At 44.7% G+C, this 16533-nt stretch overlaps 2 protein-coding genes across 2 annotated transcripts; both read right to left on the reverse strand.

Moving 5' to 3' along the window:
* Positions 1-1347: 1347 nt before the first annotated feature.
* Positions 1348-5167, reverse strand: myf5 (myogenic factor 5). Its single transcript, XM_048268254.1, has 3 exons — positions 4520-5167; positions 2608-2683; positions 1348-2156 (listed from the first exon to the last, which is right to left on the reverse strand). Exons 1-3 carry the CDS (start codon positions 5006-5008, stop codon positions 1963-1965), a joined length of 759 nt encoding a protein of 252 aa, XP_048124211.1. The 5' UTR covers positions 5009-5167; the 3' UTR covers positions 1348-1962.
* A 4869-nt stretch (positions 5168-10036) lies between these two features.
* On the reverse strand, positions 10037-11387 carry myf6 (myogenic factor 6). The gene is made up of 3 exons (XM_048268160.1): positions 10840-11387; positions 10554-10650; positions 10037-10443 (listed from the first exon to the last, which is right to left on the reverse strand). The coding sequence occupies exons 1-3, from the start codon at positions 11353-11355 to the stop codon at positions 10328-10330; spliced, it is 729 nt and encodes a 242-aa protein (XP_048124117.1). The 5' UTR covers positions 11356-11387; the 3' UTR covers positions 10037-10327.
* Between the last annotated feature and the right edge of the window lie 5146 nt (positions 11388-16533).

The raw sequence follows: 16533 nt of genomic DNA on the forward strand, positions 1-16533 counted from the left end.
TTGCCATCTTACCTGTTTCCTTGACAACACATGTAAAAGGGGCACTTGCTCAGAGGAGATGAATTTAGACCAGTTCAGGGCACTTAAAAACAGTTCAGAGAAGACTTTCTTGGGTCTTGAGGCAGTTGTAATCCAGTCAATATCAGAAATAGGCCAACATTTGGGAGTTAGTTTTAGTGTGCCAAATGGAGTCCTAATCCTCAAAAATCTGAAAGGGACATGTATGTTTTTCTGGATGTAACCTTCAAGACACAATATTGCCCTCTTGTGGCTACAACATTTTACAGCAGCTCAAAAATGTTTTTATACCAAGAGTAGGGTTCTTGCATCAGAGATTTAGCAATTTTACCTTTCTGTTAGGCTTTTAAGTGTACAAAATATTCAAGCTGTTAATGCTTTTTCTGTGAAAATGTATTTAAAAATATTCATATGGGTCAATATTGTAGACTATAGGCTTATATATTTAGAGTAATTGGACAGCAGAACAGATTTTACTATCTGTCATGTTATCTGATGTCACTGACCTCTGAGAGTGATGTCCCAGGTTTAGCCAGAGAACATTATTTCATCAGCAAGGTTTCATGAAAATGCCTTAGTTATCGGTTATTTTGAGCTATAATCTCAGACAGGTATGCTTGCTATGCCGAAACACAATCTAGTTATGTCAGTCAGCCAGATCCAAAAGGCTAATATTGTGCTGTGTGTACAGTCCTTCCAAATGCAGCAATGCGTTATTTTTGCTCAGAATTGAACACAATTAGCCATACTGTTAATATAGTCCTACGTGGTAACATGGCTACGAATATCAGAATATGCCTGTATGAAATATGTCCAGTTGTCATTTGAAATATTGATTAGTTGTTCGTCCCTGTTTTTCCCCAAAAGACAACACAGTGGTGAGACAAGACCAAAGAGAAGAAAGGAGAAGAACATCTGAAAAGAATGTGTGAGAGACAGAGGTGCTGGAGCTGTGACAGTGTCAGAACCTGCCATTTGTTCAAAACAATAGCTTTTCAGGGTGTTAATGATGTGCTGCATTTGTTGTTACAAAAGCAAACAGTTCTATAAAGCAAGCTTTCTTTCAACACACACACACACACACACACACACACACACATACACGCATGCACGCACACACAATTACAATTACTCTTACACTTTCTCTCTCTCTTTCTCACAAACACTTTTACACACATTCACCTCTTTTTCTCACGACAGCATTCAAGAGCACAGATGGTAAAGAAGCTGAAATAACAGGTGAGTGTTAGTGAGGGTTCTTATGAGCCTATGAGACAATGAGCCTTGCATAGGAATACCAGAAACATTTTTCATTCTTTATTCCCAAAGATCAGCATGAAAGGAATTAATGCAATTATTTAAATACAACTTATTTATAGTTAACAATAAGTGGATGCAAGGCAAGACATTTTGCCATGAAACACTCAATTAAATATGATACATTTGATACAAAAATGAATACAAATGATTGCCATTTAAAATACATATTTACAATTATATGTACACAGCCTAGATTAATGAGGATACATGGGTGAAGAAGGCCTACTGTCTGACCTTTGGCATTTACAGTGACTTTTAAGATGTACTAGTTTTTCAGTAATAGTGTTTTTAGCGAGAAACTGCTCATTTCATGTTAAGATGTGTGATTTTTTCACTTTTTTCATTATCCAAAAACCATGCCTATCTTTAGTCATGTATTGTACATGACCCCTTCTGAAATTGTTCCATGTGGACGTGTGACTCGGTTATGTCCATCTTGTTTGGCTAACAGGCTGCAGTCTGCAAGCTGAGACTCTGGAGAAATTTCCCTCCAGGTTTCAATCATACAATCCACCCCCCCCCCCACACACACACACACACATACACATACACACACACCTCCTCCCACACACACACACACACACACACACACATCCACATACACAGGCAGACTTCTCCCCTTCCTCAAAGCACGTGGTAGACGGGCCTGGCGTTGGAGCTGTCTGGTGTAGCAGGAGGGGAGACGGAGCTGGAGGGCGAGAGGGTAACCGTATCCCTGACGCCCAGAGGGCCCGCGGCATCCACCGTCGAGAGCCGATCCACGATGCTGGACAGGCACTGGAGACTGGACGCGGTGGGGATCCTCTCCATGGAGGCTACTGTGGACGGGACCGAGGGAGAGAGAGAGGGAGAGAGAGAAGAAAGGTCAGGTATCACTGGTGAAGTGGTAGACATGCATGACCAGCACCTTAGAGAGGAAGGAAGAGAGAGAGAGAGAGAGAGAGATGAGAGAGATGTGAACAAGAGAGAGAGAGAGATGAGAGTAAGAGAGGGAGAGAGAGAAAGCAAGTGAGTGAGAAAGAGGTTGTGAGGGGGAGTGAGAGACAGAGAAAGAAGAAGAGAGAAACTGATAGGGATGGCACAGGAGAAATAGAGAGAAAGAGAAAGAGGGTATGAGAGAGAAACAGAGAACAGAAAGAAGAGAAAAAGAAGTGATTCTGATTGTTGAGCTGCTATGACTAACTGAAACAGTTGACATACTCTGAACAGTGTAAAGAGAGAGAAGAGAGCTTAAATAATCACTTTAAATAATTCTCTTAAAACTCTTACCGCTTTGTGCCTCATAGCTGTATGCATTTCCATAATGTGAATTGATCTGTGGCCACACAGGACTGTTGCAGTCAATCTGAATCAGAACAAAGAAACAAGCAAACATCAGTACAAATGCACACCCATCACCAGGCACAGGAGATCTGGAGAGCCAAGCATGACATTTCCTCAGCAGGTGCAAACACACAAACAAACACTAAAACAGTAATAACCAGCCAAAAAAGCAGGCGAGGAGACATTTAGTAGTCCCACACTTTTAGTAGTTTAGTAGTCCCACACTTTTCACCAACGCCCCCAGGTTCGGGGGGTCCAGGCCCCGGCGTGAAAATTCGGCCCTCCTGGCGTGTCCAATCGATTACCAGCAGTGGAAGCCACTCCAGTTTGTGCAAGATGACACTTTTCTGCAAGTAAATCTGCAGAAAATCCTGGCACCGGCCGAGCCCATGCAGTCAGAGAGGAATGCACCGCAGCAGCGCGGCTTTGGCTGCCAGGCTCCACCAAGGTGGATTTTCCAGAGTTTATTAGGCCCATAAAGTGTCCGGTGGTGGGAAAGTCATTACAATATCCGCCCTCCCCGACTACAATAGCCCATGTTTTTGTAAATGAATCTCCACTTGGCCCCACGTTACGAGAACAATGTCCCAGAGCGAATGTTGAAGCTTGTTTATGCCGAATGTTTTCAGTAAAACCATGCAGTGCTACTTATTTCCTAATGCTTTTTAAACGACCAGTTGAAATAATCTTGTAAACACTGCGACCTCTGTTTACTCTGAGTTAAACCCTGGCACTTTTTACAAATCTTTCAATTGTACAAGAGCCTCCAACCATGTCTCAAATGTTTGGTTGGTTGGGCAGTGAAAGTCAACCCTTCAAGTGATCTACTAACATGAAAGATGGTGATGAGGCTACAGGTCCAGACAGATGAAGAAGCAAGCTAAAGGCTAGCAGTAAGGCAATATCTTGGCAGATAAAGAGAGACAGATGTTGTCAGCCATTCGTTCTGCCCATGCTAGGAGAGACAGAGACAGAGACAGAGAGAGAGAGAGAGAGAGAGAGAGAGACAGAGAGAGAGAGAGAGAGAGAAAGCTGAATCACATGGAGGCAGGGGTGAGGGGCTCAGGCAGAGCAAAGTCCAGTGGAAAAGGCCACAGATCACAGGAACACAGGGTCGAAAGGTCGATAAGAATTATGTTTGAACACATTTTGTGTGTAGTCCGACACGAAATCTACTAAAAATGTGCAAACTGCAAATGCATGCAACTGAAAGAGTAAATGCACAGATGTCTCTCGCCTGTGTTACTATAACATCAGTCTGGTAACACAAAAGTTTGAGTATTGACCCCACAGCACTTCAATGCAAATAAGCACATTAAAGATAAACAAAAAGCGTCACACAGAAAAAGGATGTTTCGTACTGAATAGTCAGAAATATGGCACCCATCCCTTCTGTCATACTGAAGCGCGTGTGTTGATTGGCTGGAATTGTTTTTGGCTCGGTCTGAGCCACTGTGTTTGGTTTCCCATTTGCTGAGGGATTACAATCAAGGACTAAACCTTTAAATGACAAATTCACAGGAAAACACAAGACTGTGTACAAACACCAGTGTTTTTTTTTTGTAAAAACATTGTTTTTCCACAAAAACACTGAATGAACAGCTATAGAACCATGATGAGCAATAAGGTAAATTTGACAAAACGCATATGTAATTACAATTACGGACTATACCTTTAAATGATGAAGTAACAGGAAAACAGACACCACACAATGACTCCAACACAAGGACAAATGCAACAGCTCTGTCAGCAGCCAAGCTGTGAACGGCAAGAGGGGGCTCTGGGAAACGGAACAAACAGAGCAGAGCCTCTCCACAGGCACGGACAAGGTTTTGGGAAGGCGCTGAGTGACACTCACCATGCTGTCGGAGCAGCTGGACAAGGGGCTGGCTGGCTCCGAGCCGCTCTCCCCCACGCCGCCGGCCACTGCGCCTCCTCCGCTGGGCAGGGCATAGTAGCCCTCCACCTGTTCGTGGAGCAGGTCCTGGAGGCTCTCGATGTACTGGATGGCGTTGCGCAGGATCTCCACCTTGGGCAGCCGCTGGCTGGGGTTGGCCGAGGTGCAGCGGCGCAGCGCCTCGAAGGCATGGTTGACCTTCTTGAGGCGGCGGCGCTCGCGCATGGTGGCGGCGCGCCGGCGGTCCACCGTGCTGGCCTTGCGCTTGCACGCCTTGCAGGCCCACTGCAGGCAGTGGCCCGGCTGGTGCGGCCCGCCGCCGGGCACCCGCACGTGCTCGTCCTCCTCGGAGCCGGCCATCTCACCGCCGCTCGGCCCGAAGTCCAGCTCCTCAGGCGAGGAGGCGCATGCGCTGTCGTAGAACACCTGGGACGAGGAGAAGACATCCATAGCCACTGGCTGCTGACTGGTGCTTGCTGGAGTGGTCAGAAGAGGTAAGAGTAAGGGCTGGGCAGCTGACCGACTGGACTCTGTGCTCCGCGTGTCTGAGGGTCAGTAAAGGAACGAGGAGCCCTGGGAGAGGCTGGGAAGAACTGGGCTGCTCTGGCGTGAGTGGAGTGAGTGATGTGAAGGGGCTGGTGCCATAGGGGCCCCCCTCTTATATATGCCCCTGTGTGGATCCCAGGGCCAACATTGGTCAGATCTAATTACCATGGCCCTCCTGGCCCCGGCCTAGGGTGAGCTCAGCTCCCCGCCCTACCCGCCTGCTTGCCTGCCTGCCTGTCTGCCTGCTTGAACCCCCAACCCCCCCCCACCCCAGAAAACACCCTGCCGAGTTTCCCACATCTGCAGGTTTTTGCTGTTTCACACACGCTCAAACACACACACACACACACACACACACACACACACACACACACACACACACACACACACACACACACACTCACACTCAAACACACACATACACACACACACACACACACATACACACTCAAATACATACACACACACACACACTGCTGTGCTATTCTGTTCTTCACTTACTCTGGTATGTCAACATTGTGTTTACACATTTTACTTGGCATATAACATGCATTCTTATGCATACATCAACTTATAATTTACATGGATAAAACTTTCATAAGAGGACACTCATGACATACACTCTTTCAATGATGTGTGACTCATTTTAAATACCTAATGTTACAGCAAGCAAAAGACAATTATGTGATAAAAATCAAGAGATTTTAAGAACCCTACAAAAATGATCTGACCACTCTGCTAAAGGCTTATGTCTATACTAGCCAAGTGACAACCTGTTGCATAGCCTACATCTTAACATTTCTCATCTAGGTCAGATGCCCTCATCTTATTTTTGAGACTAAAAAGGCAGGGGGTTGTTTCACGTATTAAGGAGTTGCAGACTCATTTTACGGCTGAGACAAACAGCGTTACAGATGCAGGCCAGCTGCAGGGAGAGGTGTAACATTTCATACTTGGCACATCGCGTTGGCATTGCGACTCCTCGTATAGGCTCTAACTGATCATGGAAGGGGTCGGGAGGAAGGCCATACGTGTTTGTTAACGGTCATTAAGTCAGTTACGAAGAAGTTAACAACTGAGTGACAAATGCAGGCTATCCTCGCCTGTTTTTGGCAGATAGGCCTACCTAATTGATATTATCCAATACTATTAAAGACAGATAAATACGTTTTAAAAAACAGACTATGGAATAAACCATGAGTGGCTGTAGCAGTTCTTCATACCTTACCTACCAAATAATACTTTTTTTATTATCATTATTTGTACTAATTAATCTGGTTCAATGTGTGTGATGTCACTAATACATGTATGTTGACAGCTTACATGGATACAATGCGGATATTTCGCACAACGTGTTAAAACGTTTGGCATCTGCCAGTATGGGAACATCGCGCACCTAACAAAACACTGAGGGTACCTGACACTGAATGACCGTGGAAGTTTGCATTGCGCACAGCTGAAGAAGACATTGCTGGGGCACTGGTCCTCCCAGGCTGTTGCAGTGATCAAAGGCAATTAGCTGTGAAAAGCACAGCACAGGCAACGAGAAAACCTGCCAGCATTCGATAATTGAACCCACTCAAAGAGATTGCTCAAGCACATGTCATCACCGTGAATACATCATCCACGGGCGCACTTCAGCCGAATGCGCAACATTGCAGTCTTGGGAGTTGCAGAACAAGTTGCCTCCCTTGGGAATCCGGCGGAGTTTGTTTTCCCTCGCTGTTATTGAAGTGGTAGGCTAATATCGCGGGTCAGGGCCCGTGTTAAGTGCAAGGCAGTCAGAGATCTCCATGAGATTATCCTTAGTGGTGCAACCATTTGGATACTTTTATAACTAAGCACATCATTTTACATATTTGTACTACCAGAAATTGTCTCAAAATGTTACTGCACGCAAAGTATGAGACTGTAAAGTTTGAAAAGCAGGCCTATGTAAAGGACAAAGTATGAAATGTGAGCTACATGTGCCTGCTTACTAGCCTACTACAAGTATAAAATATAGCAATAGCTAAATGGAATACATGTGAATCTTAGGAAACATTACATCTCTCTACAAAGTGTCAGGGTTATGTCATTATTGGTGGTCTACAACACACTTTTATTGGTTTTGCTAAAATAATTTAACACAACATTCAACAACAGTCTATTGTTATTTATGTAGTCTAATTTCCTGTGTAGTTTAACTCCAGTCTGCCCAAGACACAGACAACCCTGTTCCAAATGGGCAGATCATATCACATGATCAGATGGTTTGACTGGCAACAGCACTTGTCTGGCAACGAATAAGAGCATGCTGCCAACTACAAAGTTGTAGGGAATCATTTTGTGGCAGCAGGATATTCTAGGAAACGCCGATAAATCACAGCCTCGCTCATCCTTTGCATTTCTCTTTTCATCGGGCTTAGCTGCTTAGATGGCGTTTTTTCTCTCCGAAATTCAGAACCTCTTTGGTGAATTTGTTGTGGGGATTTCCGACTTTTCTGGCAGAAAAACACATAATGCCCTGCTGTGTGATCCCATGTTATTTACAAAAAAAATCAAAAAGATAATATGGTAGACTTGATCAGAATGTAAAACCTTTTTTTCATAATTTCTGTATTCAGAGTATTTGTGAAACATGATATGCTAAAACAGCTCTCTAATCTGGGGTGGATAAGACCGTCTATAGTCTGCTGAACTGAAAGTTGACAAATGCACAGCTAAGTTACATCAAAAGATCCCCCAGATGATCAGGCCAGATGTCTACACATAGTAATTGGAAGTCTCTCCCACTTGAAAGGATCCCCATTTACTTAGACCAAAGGAGAGATATGGGCACACATAAGACCATAAATAAACAGCAAATCTATGAGCTGATTGAATTTGTGTGTTTGAAAGGCTTGGAGCCCTCGAGAAGAAGTGTTGAGGTGGGAATTGAGAGCCATTATCTCACACATACAATTTTACCGGTCAGAGCCCATTAAAAGAACATTCTAGAAAGTGATATCCCCTTTCAGTCTAGGCTCTGGAAGGGAAAATAAGATGGTCTGCTTTGAAGAATACTTACGATATGATATACCTTATCACTAGCCACCAGGGCATGCTAAGAATGCTTATAAACTCACACCCCAGGAAAAGATTAACTGACTGGCCATTTTGGTTTTCGAGGTTTTTGTTTTAGGCATTAGAAGAGATTATTTGTGTGCGGGTGTGCATTTTTGCATTTGTGTGTGTGTGTGTGTTTGTGTGAGTGTGTGTGTGTGTGTGGTGTGTGTGCACGCGTGTGTGTTTGTGTGTGTGCGTGTGCGTGCATGTGTTGGAATTGGCCCGTATCTGCTGTAAATTCTTTGTTTTTTTTAACTCAAACTTAACTGAAATATTATTACACATATCCAGTCTACAGAGAAGGATGAAATCACATTACTTCTGTCCCAACTAATGTCAGCCTTAAAGTAATTTGCACAGATTCATTGTTTACAAATATCACTTGTCCATTTGGTATTCAGTGAACATGGACTTATATTGTACAATTTATTTAATTTTAAATGGTATTGGATTCCACTGAGCCAAACCTTCCTAGTGTTACTGAGCTATTTCTCAGTGTAATGTAGTTGCTGTTCACAATGTAAAATGCCAAGGTGCCCTACTTTGACAGTCTAAAATGAATCATGTTGTCTAAATTTTGTGTTAGCATGGGGCTTTCCCTTTGGGGATCAATAAAGTATCTATCTATCTACCTATCTTGTGTGGTTGGCAGTGGGGTGCAGATGATTGTATGTGTCTGTTTGTGTGCTTGTTTTGGGTGTGTGCAGATGCATGTGTGTGTGTGTGTGTGTGTGTGTGTGTGTGTGTGTGTGTGTGTGTGTGTGTGTTTTGGGTGTCAGGCTGAGGGATGGGTCAGACAGAGGGGTCAGGGCAGGCAGTGTGTGTCAAGCCAAGATATCTGAGAATTGACAGACAACATTCTCTGGAAGACAACGGTGCATGAAGACACACACACACACAAACACACACATGTCCCATTGCCCAATATGAACCTCAGCATCCCCTAAACACACACACACACACACACACACACAGAGAGAGAGAGACACACACACACACATACATGTCCTGTCTCCCAATATGGACCCGACGGCACTTACAAACACACACGCACACACACACACACACACACACACACAGAGGCACACACATAGCTCCCATGGCTCTCTTCAGAAGCCCCAGTTATCAAATCAGATGCTCCACATGCTGAGAAGTATGACTAGAGCCGGTGAGCGCTGTCTCCAAAAGTGGTGGGTGGGAAAGTCATTATGATCTTTAATCATGCGTACGGCACAGGATTCATGATGGGGCTTTACACCATATTCTCCTGACCAAGTTTCCATCTCCTGATCGGGAGATTTAAAAAAAGGCACCATGGCTTTAGGGGAAACTAAATTTACAGCATGGCAGGCCAGGGGCACTCCATATACCAGCTGGAACAATGAAGAACTGCCAAGAGGTCCTATTTCGAGGCCAGGACTCTACAGCCTTTTAATACTTGTAATTCTAAAGGAAGTGGTGGCTTGGAGCCGAGGGTCAACCAAATCAGTGTTCTTTGGCCAAGACAACAGGTTACTGAGTACATTAGGGCTTTCAAATATTGAAAGGTGGGGGCTCGATAATCTAGGACTGAATTAATTTCTTACATGAGGTATGTGAAATTATGGTCATCAGCTACTAACAGTAGGCAGTAGTATGTGGTAGCACAAGTAAACAATTCAGAGACCATCAATTTTGAATAAAAACGTCAATATAGTAAACAGGCTACATGCAAATATTGGAAAGTATACTAAATGTGTGTTAACATGTTTTGGAACCAATAACATTGAATGTCATAAGCTAATAAACCATGTTTAAAATGATCAAGTGACAACAATCCTTGAAATAAACAAACATACAAAAAGATAGGCAAAGACAATGCCCTTTTGGCAATTTATTGTCTAATCATTTTTGGATTTTCGGTATAAATAAAAATAAATTACATTATTCTTAAAATATAAAATATTTACAGTAATCAAACTTTCATTTAAAAACAATACACAGTGATACTAGCAATGACAAAAAAATCCTGGAATATCAGTTTAGCAATTCTGGTCGGGATCAAATGGTGGAGAAATTCAATGAACCAAGACACCGTAAGCCACTCTTCTGATTAAAGAAAACATGTGGAAATAAGTTAGTTAAAAAATGTATTGTTCATTTTTCCAAGACATCTTCAGTGAAATTGTTTTTCGTCTCTTCGTTTGAAATACTGTCAACAATCGAAGAAAGGCGCCGAAGACTACTTGATCCAGAGGAATCAACAGCATTGCCTGAAAGAGTTAAAAAGAAAAGAAAAACACAAGGGTCAGGGATCTAAAGAACTTGCAGTAGCCTAGTTGGCTTGTATTTTATTGTTTATCTACCTTCAAACATCACTAACCTTCTCTATGACTCGTCATTGGTGCATTAGAATGGTCACTGTCGCCGTTCTGCCAATTTTGACAGTTTTTTTTCCAATTATGTTCATTGCAGGCCATCTAAATAAACAGACATAGCTTCAGAAACTAGTGTGTGTTAGAAGAGGATATGTCCCCTTTAATGTTATGGCATACATATAATTCAGTATGTTGTACAATTATTGCCTGGATGGAGTGTCAATAATTATTAACTCCCATGGCCAGCACACTTGCGCGCACACGATGGCGCGCTGTGTTCCTGATGCTTACATGTTCTTTGATGTTATAAGTGTACGGTTCGTTCCCCGACGTTTTCTCCTGCTCATCCAGTGTGTGCAAGAGGTCCTGCAATTTTTCAATGTAGTTTATGGCGCTGCGTAAAATCTCAACTTTTGGCAAGCGTTGGTTAGGATTAGCCACAGTCTTTTTTTTCAAAGCGTCAAATGCTTCGTTGATTTTCTTAAGCCGCCTTCTTTCACGTAGTGTGGCCGCTTTGCGCCTGTCTGTCGGGGCAGCCTTTCTTTTACAAATTTTGCACGCCCAAATGAGGCACTGACCCTCGCAATGCCCCTGAAGCCGCGGCGGCACTAAAACGTGCTCCTCTTCACTGCTATCTTCTCCGTTTTCCGACGGCACTTGGTCTTGTGCCTGTGACAATGGGCTATCATTCCCTGGGTACAGAGGCGACACTACGGTCATGTCCAAGTGTTGCAGCGATCCATGGTCTCCGTCTAGGTAACGCAACTCGTTGAAAAAATAAGTGTTGGTCTCGAAAAGGTCCATCATATTGTTGTAACATGGAGCAGCTAGTGTTTTGACAGGAAGAGTCTGTCCATGGCATTTAAATAGCCCAGTGACACAAGTACCAAGGCTTAAATATAGAATGTGAAACTCTATCCCTATCTTAGCTGTCGCAGTGCATCAAACTTTTTTTCAATGGGTCTTTACTATCACTGGAGTTTGTGTAGAAAATAAATGAGCGTTAACACCTCCCAATGAAAGTTGAAACGTCACTTCAAACGTATGACAGGTGCTTTCAATATCTGTTTCACATTGAAATGGCAACATACTGTATCTTTGGCGCTGCTTCTCATCTAGCGAGTCCACTGTCAGTTTGATCTACAGTGTCCTGTGTTGGGAGCTAAAATATGTACACATCTTTGTATTTTAACTGTTTCTATCTGGAAATATTTCAAATCACACATCCCATCATGAAACAATGGTGGTGTGGACTTAGCCAACATCAATCAATTAAATATAACATGGGCTACATTTTTTTTATATAAAAAATGAATCAAAGTTGTTTGCTTGTTTAGGACTCATATTTCCACACTTGTTGTGACTCATCTTATACCTCCTTGAAATCAACCCCTCTTTCCTTGTGATGAAAACACAAGCTGTTGCAATTGTAGCTGGTGACATTTCCCGTCATAAATAGACAGGAATGTGCACTGTCAATACGACTTTGAAAACTTGCGCATGTGTGGCAGAAATAGCCTTGAGGCTCATTCATCTTATATTCATAAAATAGATGAAAGCCTTCTTTGAGGGGTTGTGTGGCCTTTGGCATTTTACACATGGTCTCCCTTGAATGTTTTTACTGTGGGATGCAAGTTATAAAGCCTTCTTGTCAAGTGTTGCTTACCAGTAAGTTTGTCAGGCAAAAAATATCTCATTGTTTGAATATTGAATATGTTACACAATTCAAGGTCACTTCAGCAGCTTGATTGTTTGAAGATTGAATATGTTAACGCCTATTGTATGATTGTAATATAAACGGGGGAAATTTTTTACACAGCGTATGCTACTGAATGTTAGGACTATAGTGTATGTTAGGACTAGTGAATGTTAGGACTAATGTGTGTCTGCTACTGAATGTTAGTAGTCTACTAATAAGTACATCACATATAGGATATGGAATAGTTTATCTACTGAATCGCTCTGAATTCATGTCGGTCCAGGAGAGCATGCGTGGACATCATGGGGCTGGCCATATAATCTGCTCTGGCTGCTGCTTTGTTGACATAGCCGATGGTCAGTCTGCGCCTCTCCTTGTGTAATCCGAAGGCCCGATGCTGCCAGATAGACAAGGGGGCTCCTTCTCCTGTTACAGAGCCAAGGCTGAGGGCTGAGGGGATTGTGGGCTACTTTCTTGAAAAGTCTCAAACTCCTGAGGAGTGTCTCCAAGACAGCTCATCCCACCGGTGAGTGCTATTACTAACCACTGACAGGCCCGTGCCTTTTGTGACACTGACACCAGCAGATCCAATGATGATGTGTCCTGTCAGTCACGAAGGGACAAAATCCGTCCTGAAGGTTACTTTAACACAGAGAGCTGTGTGCACTCCACACAGAGCCACACACACATGTCCTGTCTCCCGATATGGACCCCAGTGGCCCTTACACACACACACACACACACACACACACACACACACAACCCCTAGCCCTTTCTCTCTCTCTCTCTCTCTCTCTCAGTGCCTGTAAACCCACACCGGTGCCGTCAGTAAGTGAGTGTGGTTGTGAGGGGAGGGTGGACCGTTTCTAATCATGGGGGTTTCATTGATAATTCCCCAAATACTCCTATACCGAGGGAGGCAGCTGGGTCCGCAGTGCGGTGTGTGTGTGAGTGTGTGTGTGTGTGTGTGGGGGGGGGTGGACAGTTTATACCACCTCCGGCCTGGCCTCCTCTCAGCTCCACTCATTTTTGTCTGCACCGGAACCCCACACACACCTCCACGCACGCACACACACACATACACACACACACACACACACACTTCACTTGACCCCAGGGATTCAATGTAGACATGGAACGCCTTTCCAACAGACAGTGTCCATCCGTCCACTGGTAATGTGAGTGAGTGAGTGAGTGGATGCATGGGCGGATGGATGAACAAGAGCATGACCAATTGGACGTGTGTGTGTGTGTTTGTGTTTGTGTGTGTATTTCTGTCTGTCTCTGGATCTGTCTTGTGTGTGTGTGTGTGTGTGTGTGTGTGTGTCCAAGATTCACCATTTAAATTATGAAATGCGGTATTCTCCAATTAAATTATATCCAGTAAACACCACTTGAATGACGATGCCCTTTAAATGAGCGAGTGAATGGGATCCTGTGGCTACTCTTCTTGACCACGCTGGTGTCCTGACCCTCTTTTCCTCCTCCTCCTTCTTCTCCTTCTGCTCCTCTCCCCACAGGCCCACTGCGTGTCGGGCCAGAGTCGATAAATCTCTCCGCGTGTCAAGGGGCTGACGCCTCAGCTGTCAGAGGGAATCATGGCGCTCCCTGCCAAGAAACATGAAGTGCTGGCCACAAGCGCGCAAGCCAAGCCATCACCCGCCCGCCCGTGGCCCAAGCAAATCCACTCGGAATTTTGGGATAGCCACGCAAGTGAGCAGGCGGGCCGAGCGAGCGAGCGAGTGAGCGCGGGGCTGATGAACTCTTGGCATGCTGTAAGCCACACCAGACCGCAGATGACAGGAAACTCGAGTCAAATCATTTTGAAATTTCATTTACAGCATATATAGCTAGCCGCTGGTGCTCTTACTCATCGTGGCTTCCAAATAGCATCAAACTCTCTGTACACACCCATGTCTGTTTTTTTTGCACAGCCAATGGAAACACATATAGGGCATGCTCTGGCGAGGAGATAATTTGTCAACTAATGACAATGTATATAATTACATAGTATAACATACTAATGTATGTAATTTAGGTTCATCCTCAGATAACCCTCCCTGTTCTTGTGTTCTTGTACAAGTTGTGTATTTCAGGAAGCGAACGATCACCCTTAATGGAATTTATAGACAGCCATACTTTGGAGTGGAGACTTTCTTACGTGTGTGGACCGGCTGTTTCTTCGATGGCACACACTCTCTCAACACACACACATCTCTGAAGTGTGTCTTCTTGGTGAGTTGGGGCTGCTGAAGTGACCTTGAATTGTGTGGCATGCCTGCATATTTCTCTTATGTAATGATACCAATGAGCCGAGTATTAGTGTCCTCAGAGTGCAAGGTTAGGGGGGAGCGTTAGCACAGCGTTAAAAATACACATGACAATACCCCTAGCCAGGCACACACGCATTCCAGCTAATGTGGAAATTTACAAGCTATCTGTGCTGGGGTCAATGGACAGCTAAGGTGAAGACTTTCCAATTGCTCTCTCTCTCTCTCTCTCTCTCTCTCTCTCTCTCTCTCTACCTTTCTATGCCTTTCTCTATCCCTGTTCTCTCCCTCTTTGTTTCTATCCATCTAATCTATTTTTATTCCCTCTCTCCAATTCCCCCATTTTTTTTCTTTTTCTCCTCTCTTTAACCATTCACATCTTTCTCTCTCTCCCTCTCTCTGGTTGTTACTGCGCGGTCAGGGCATTAACAAGACGTTTTCACAGGGTGTCAGGCGGAGCGGGAGAGGGTGGAGAGGGTGGAGAGGGGCCACTGAGAGCGACAGTGCTGACACCAGGGTCATAAACAAGGCCTGAAAATGAACATGAAGTACGATCCTTACAGCCCCCCCCCCCACCCCATCTTCCTCCTCCTCCTCTCCTCTATGTCCGGCCTGGAACTCTGTCTTCATCCCATGGGGGCGTTCGGAGAGTCGCTGGCCCCCTCGACTAGAAGCGAAGCTGCGATCTGCCATGATATGCCATGACCGTCACACCTTGGCCCCCCCACCTGGGTTTCAACCCGGGCCGATAGGAGGTTAATTACCCCTCGTCATGGCTTCGATGACAGTGCCCCCACCTGGGTTGTGACCCTTTTGACCTCTGCGGGTCATGGAGGGTTGTGCCCTCGTGGCTAAAACACTGAGCTCTCCCTTGGCCTCAGTTTCGAGGTCTATCTTAGCACCTCGATGGTGAAGAAGTGGCGAATTAGCAAAAATTACACAGGTTATCCTATAGTGTCCAAACCACACTTCAGCATGTTCTCCGGGAGAAAACCTGATGGATTTGCGCAATAAACTTTCAAACATATTTGTGGTCAAGATTGTATCTGCACACTTTAATATGCATGTAATATATGTTTTTGGTCAGACTTTCTTACCTTATCAGTTTGCTCTTTTTAAACTTCAGCATTTCATTAAGCCAGTTACTGGATGAGCGATGTGTTTTGTCCTTCTTATTGGTTAACAAAGCATAAAATGAACAAAGATCTGAGGCTGAAAAACTCTCCCATCGGAAATGTGCAATAACTAGTTCACAAAACCACTGAAAATGAGAGTTTTACCATGAAACACCATGCTTCCCTTCAGAGACTCTCTAAGCGCCCAATGCAGCTCTACCACAAGGCCATGTTTGCCCTTTGTCCCTTCCAAGACCCAGGAGGCGAAAGAACCCTTAGATCTAAAGTTTCATCTGGGGGGCATCAAAGGGCCTCCACGCGGCCAGAGATCCACCAGCGCCCCGGCCGGCGGTCCCCAGAGCGGCCCACTTAAGCCTACACAAACACGGGGCCCTATCGGCCTCCCCAAGCCCAGTCAGAGGGCAGCGACTGGGCCGGCCAGCCAGGCTCCTGCTGCCTCTGTGATAGCATCTCCCCACTCCTCCTCCGCACGGTCCCTCAGCTCCGATGACCACTGGTCTGGGTCCGGAGCAGACGGTAGGGGTGAGATTGAGGGAGTGAGGGTTTTTCTTTGGTGGTGTTGGTGGTGGAGACACAGGGCATTTCCAAATGCAAAGCAAACAAGAGATAACAGCGGCCTCTGTTTCACTTTTATCCTTGTCTGTGAGTATCTTTTTCTCCCTCTCTCTCTCTCTCTCTCTCTCTCTCTCTCTCTCTCTCACTCTCTCTCTGTCTGTTTGTCCCTCCATCCCCTCTATCATCACCATCATCGGCATCATCATCACCATCTCCATTGTCATTGTCATCAGGAGCATCACAAGCAACAGCAGTTCAAACTAGAGGTTTTAGGTTTCAGGGCTGTTGGGGACATTATGAGACCAAGAGGGACTTGGTGGGTTCA

The sequence above is a fragment of the Alosa alosa genome, chromosome 17 (genome assembly GCF_017589495.1).
Source record: "Alosa alosa isolate M-15738 ecotype Scorff River chromosome 17, AALO_Geno_1.1, whole genome shotgun sequence".
Classification (NCBI taxonomy): Eukaryota; Metazoa; Chordata; class Actinopteri; order Clupeiformes; family Clupeidae; genus Alosa; species Alosa alosa.

Bases quoted from the DNA above. Each gene is read 5' to 3' on its own strand.
- myf5 (XM_048268254.1), bottom strand. From the start codon at position 5,008: ATGGATGTCTTCTCCTCGTCCCAGGTGTTCTACGACAGCGCATGCGCC. The intron at 2,684-4,519 runs GTGAGTGTCACT...GTTCTGATTCAG, and splicing joins CCAGCTGCTCCGACAGCATG to ATTGACTGCAACAGTCCTGT. The intron at 2,157-2,607 runs GTAAGAGTTTTA...TCCCGTCCACAG, and splicing joins CAGCTATGAGGCACAAAGCG to TAGCCTCCATGGAGAGGATC.
- myf6 (XM_048268160.1), bottom strand. From the start codon at position 11,355: ATGATGGACCTTTTCGAGACCAACACTTATTTTTTCAACGAGTTGCGT. The intron at 10,651-10,839 runs GTAAGCATCAGG...CTGTTTATTTAG, and splicing joins CTTATAACATCAAAGAACAT to ATGGCCTGCAATGAACATAA. The intron at 10,444-10,553 runs GTTAGTGATGTT...TAACTCTTTCAG, and splicing joins AATGACGAGTCATAGAGAAG to GCAATGCTGTTGATTCCTCT.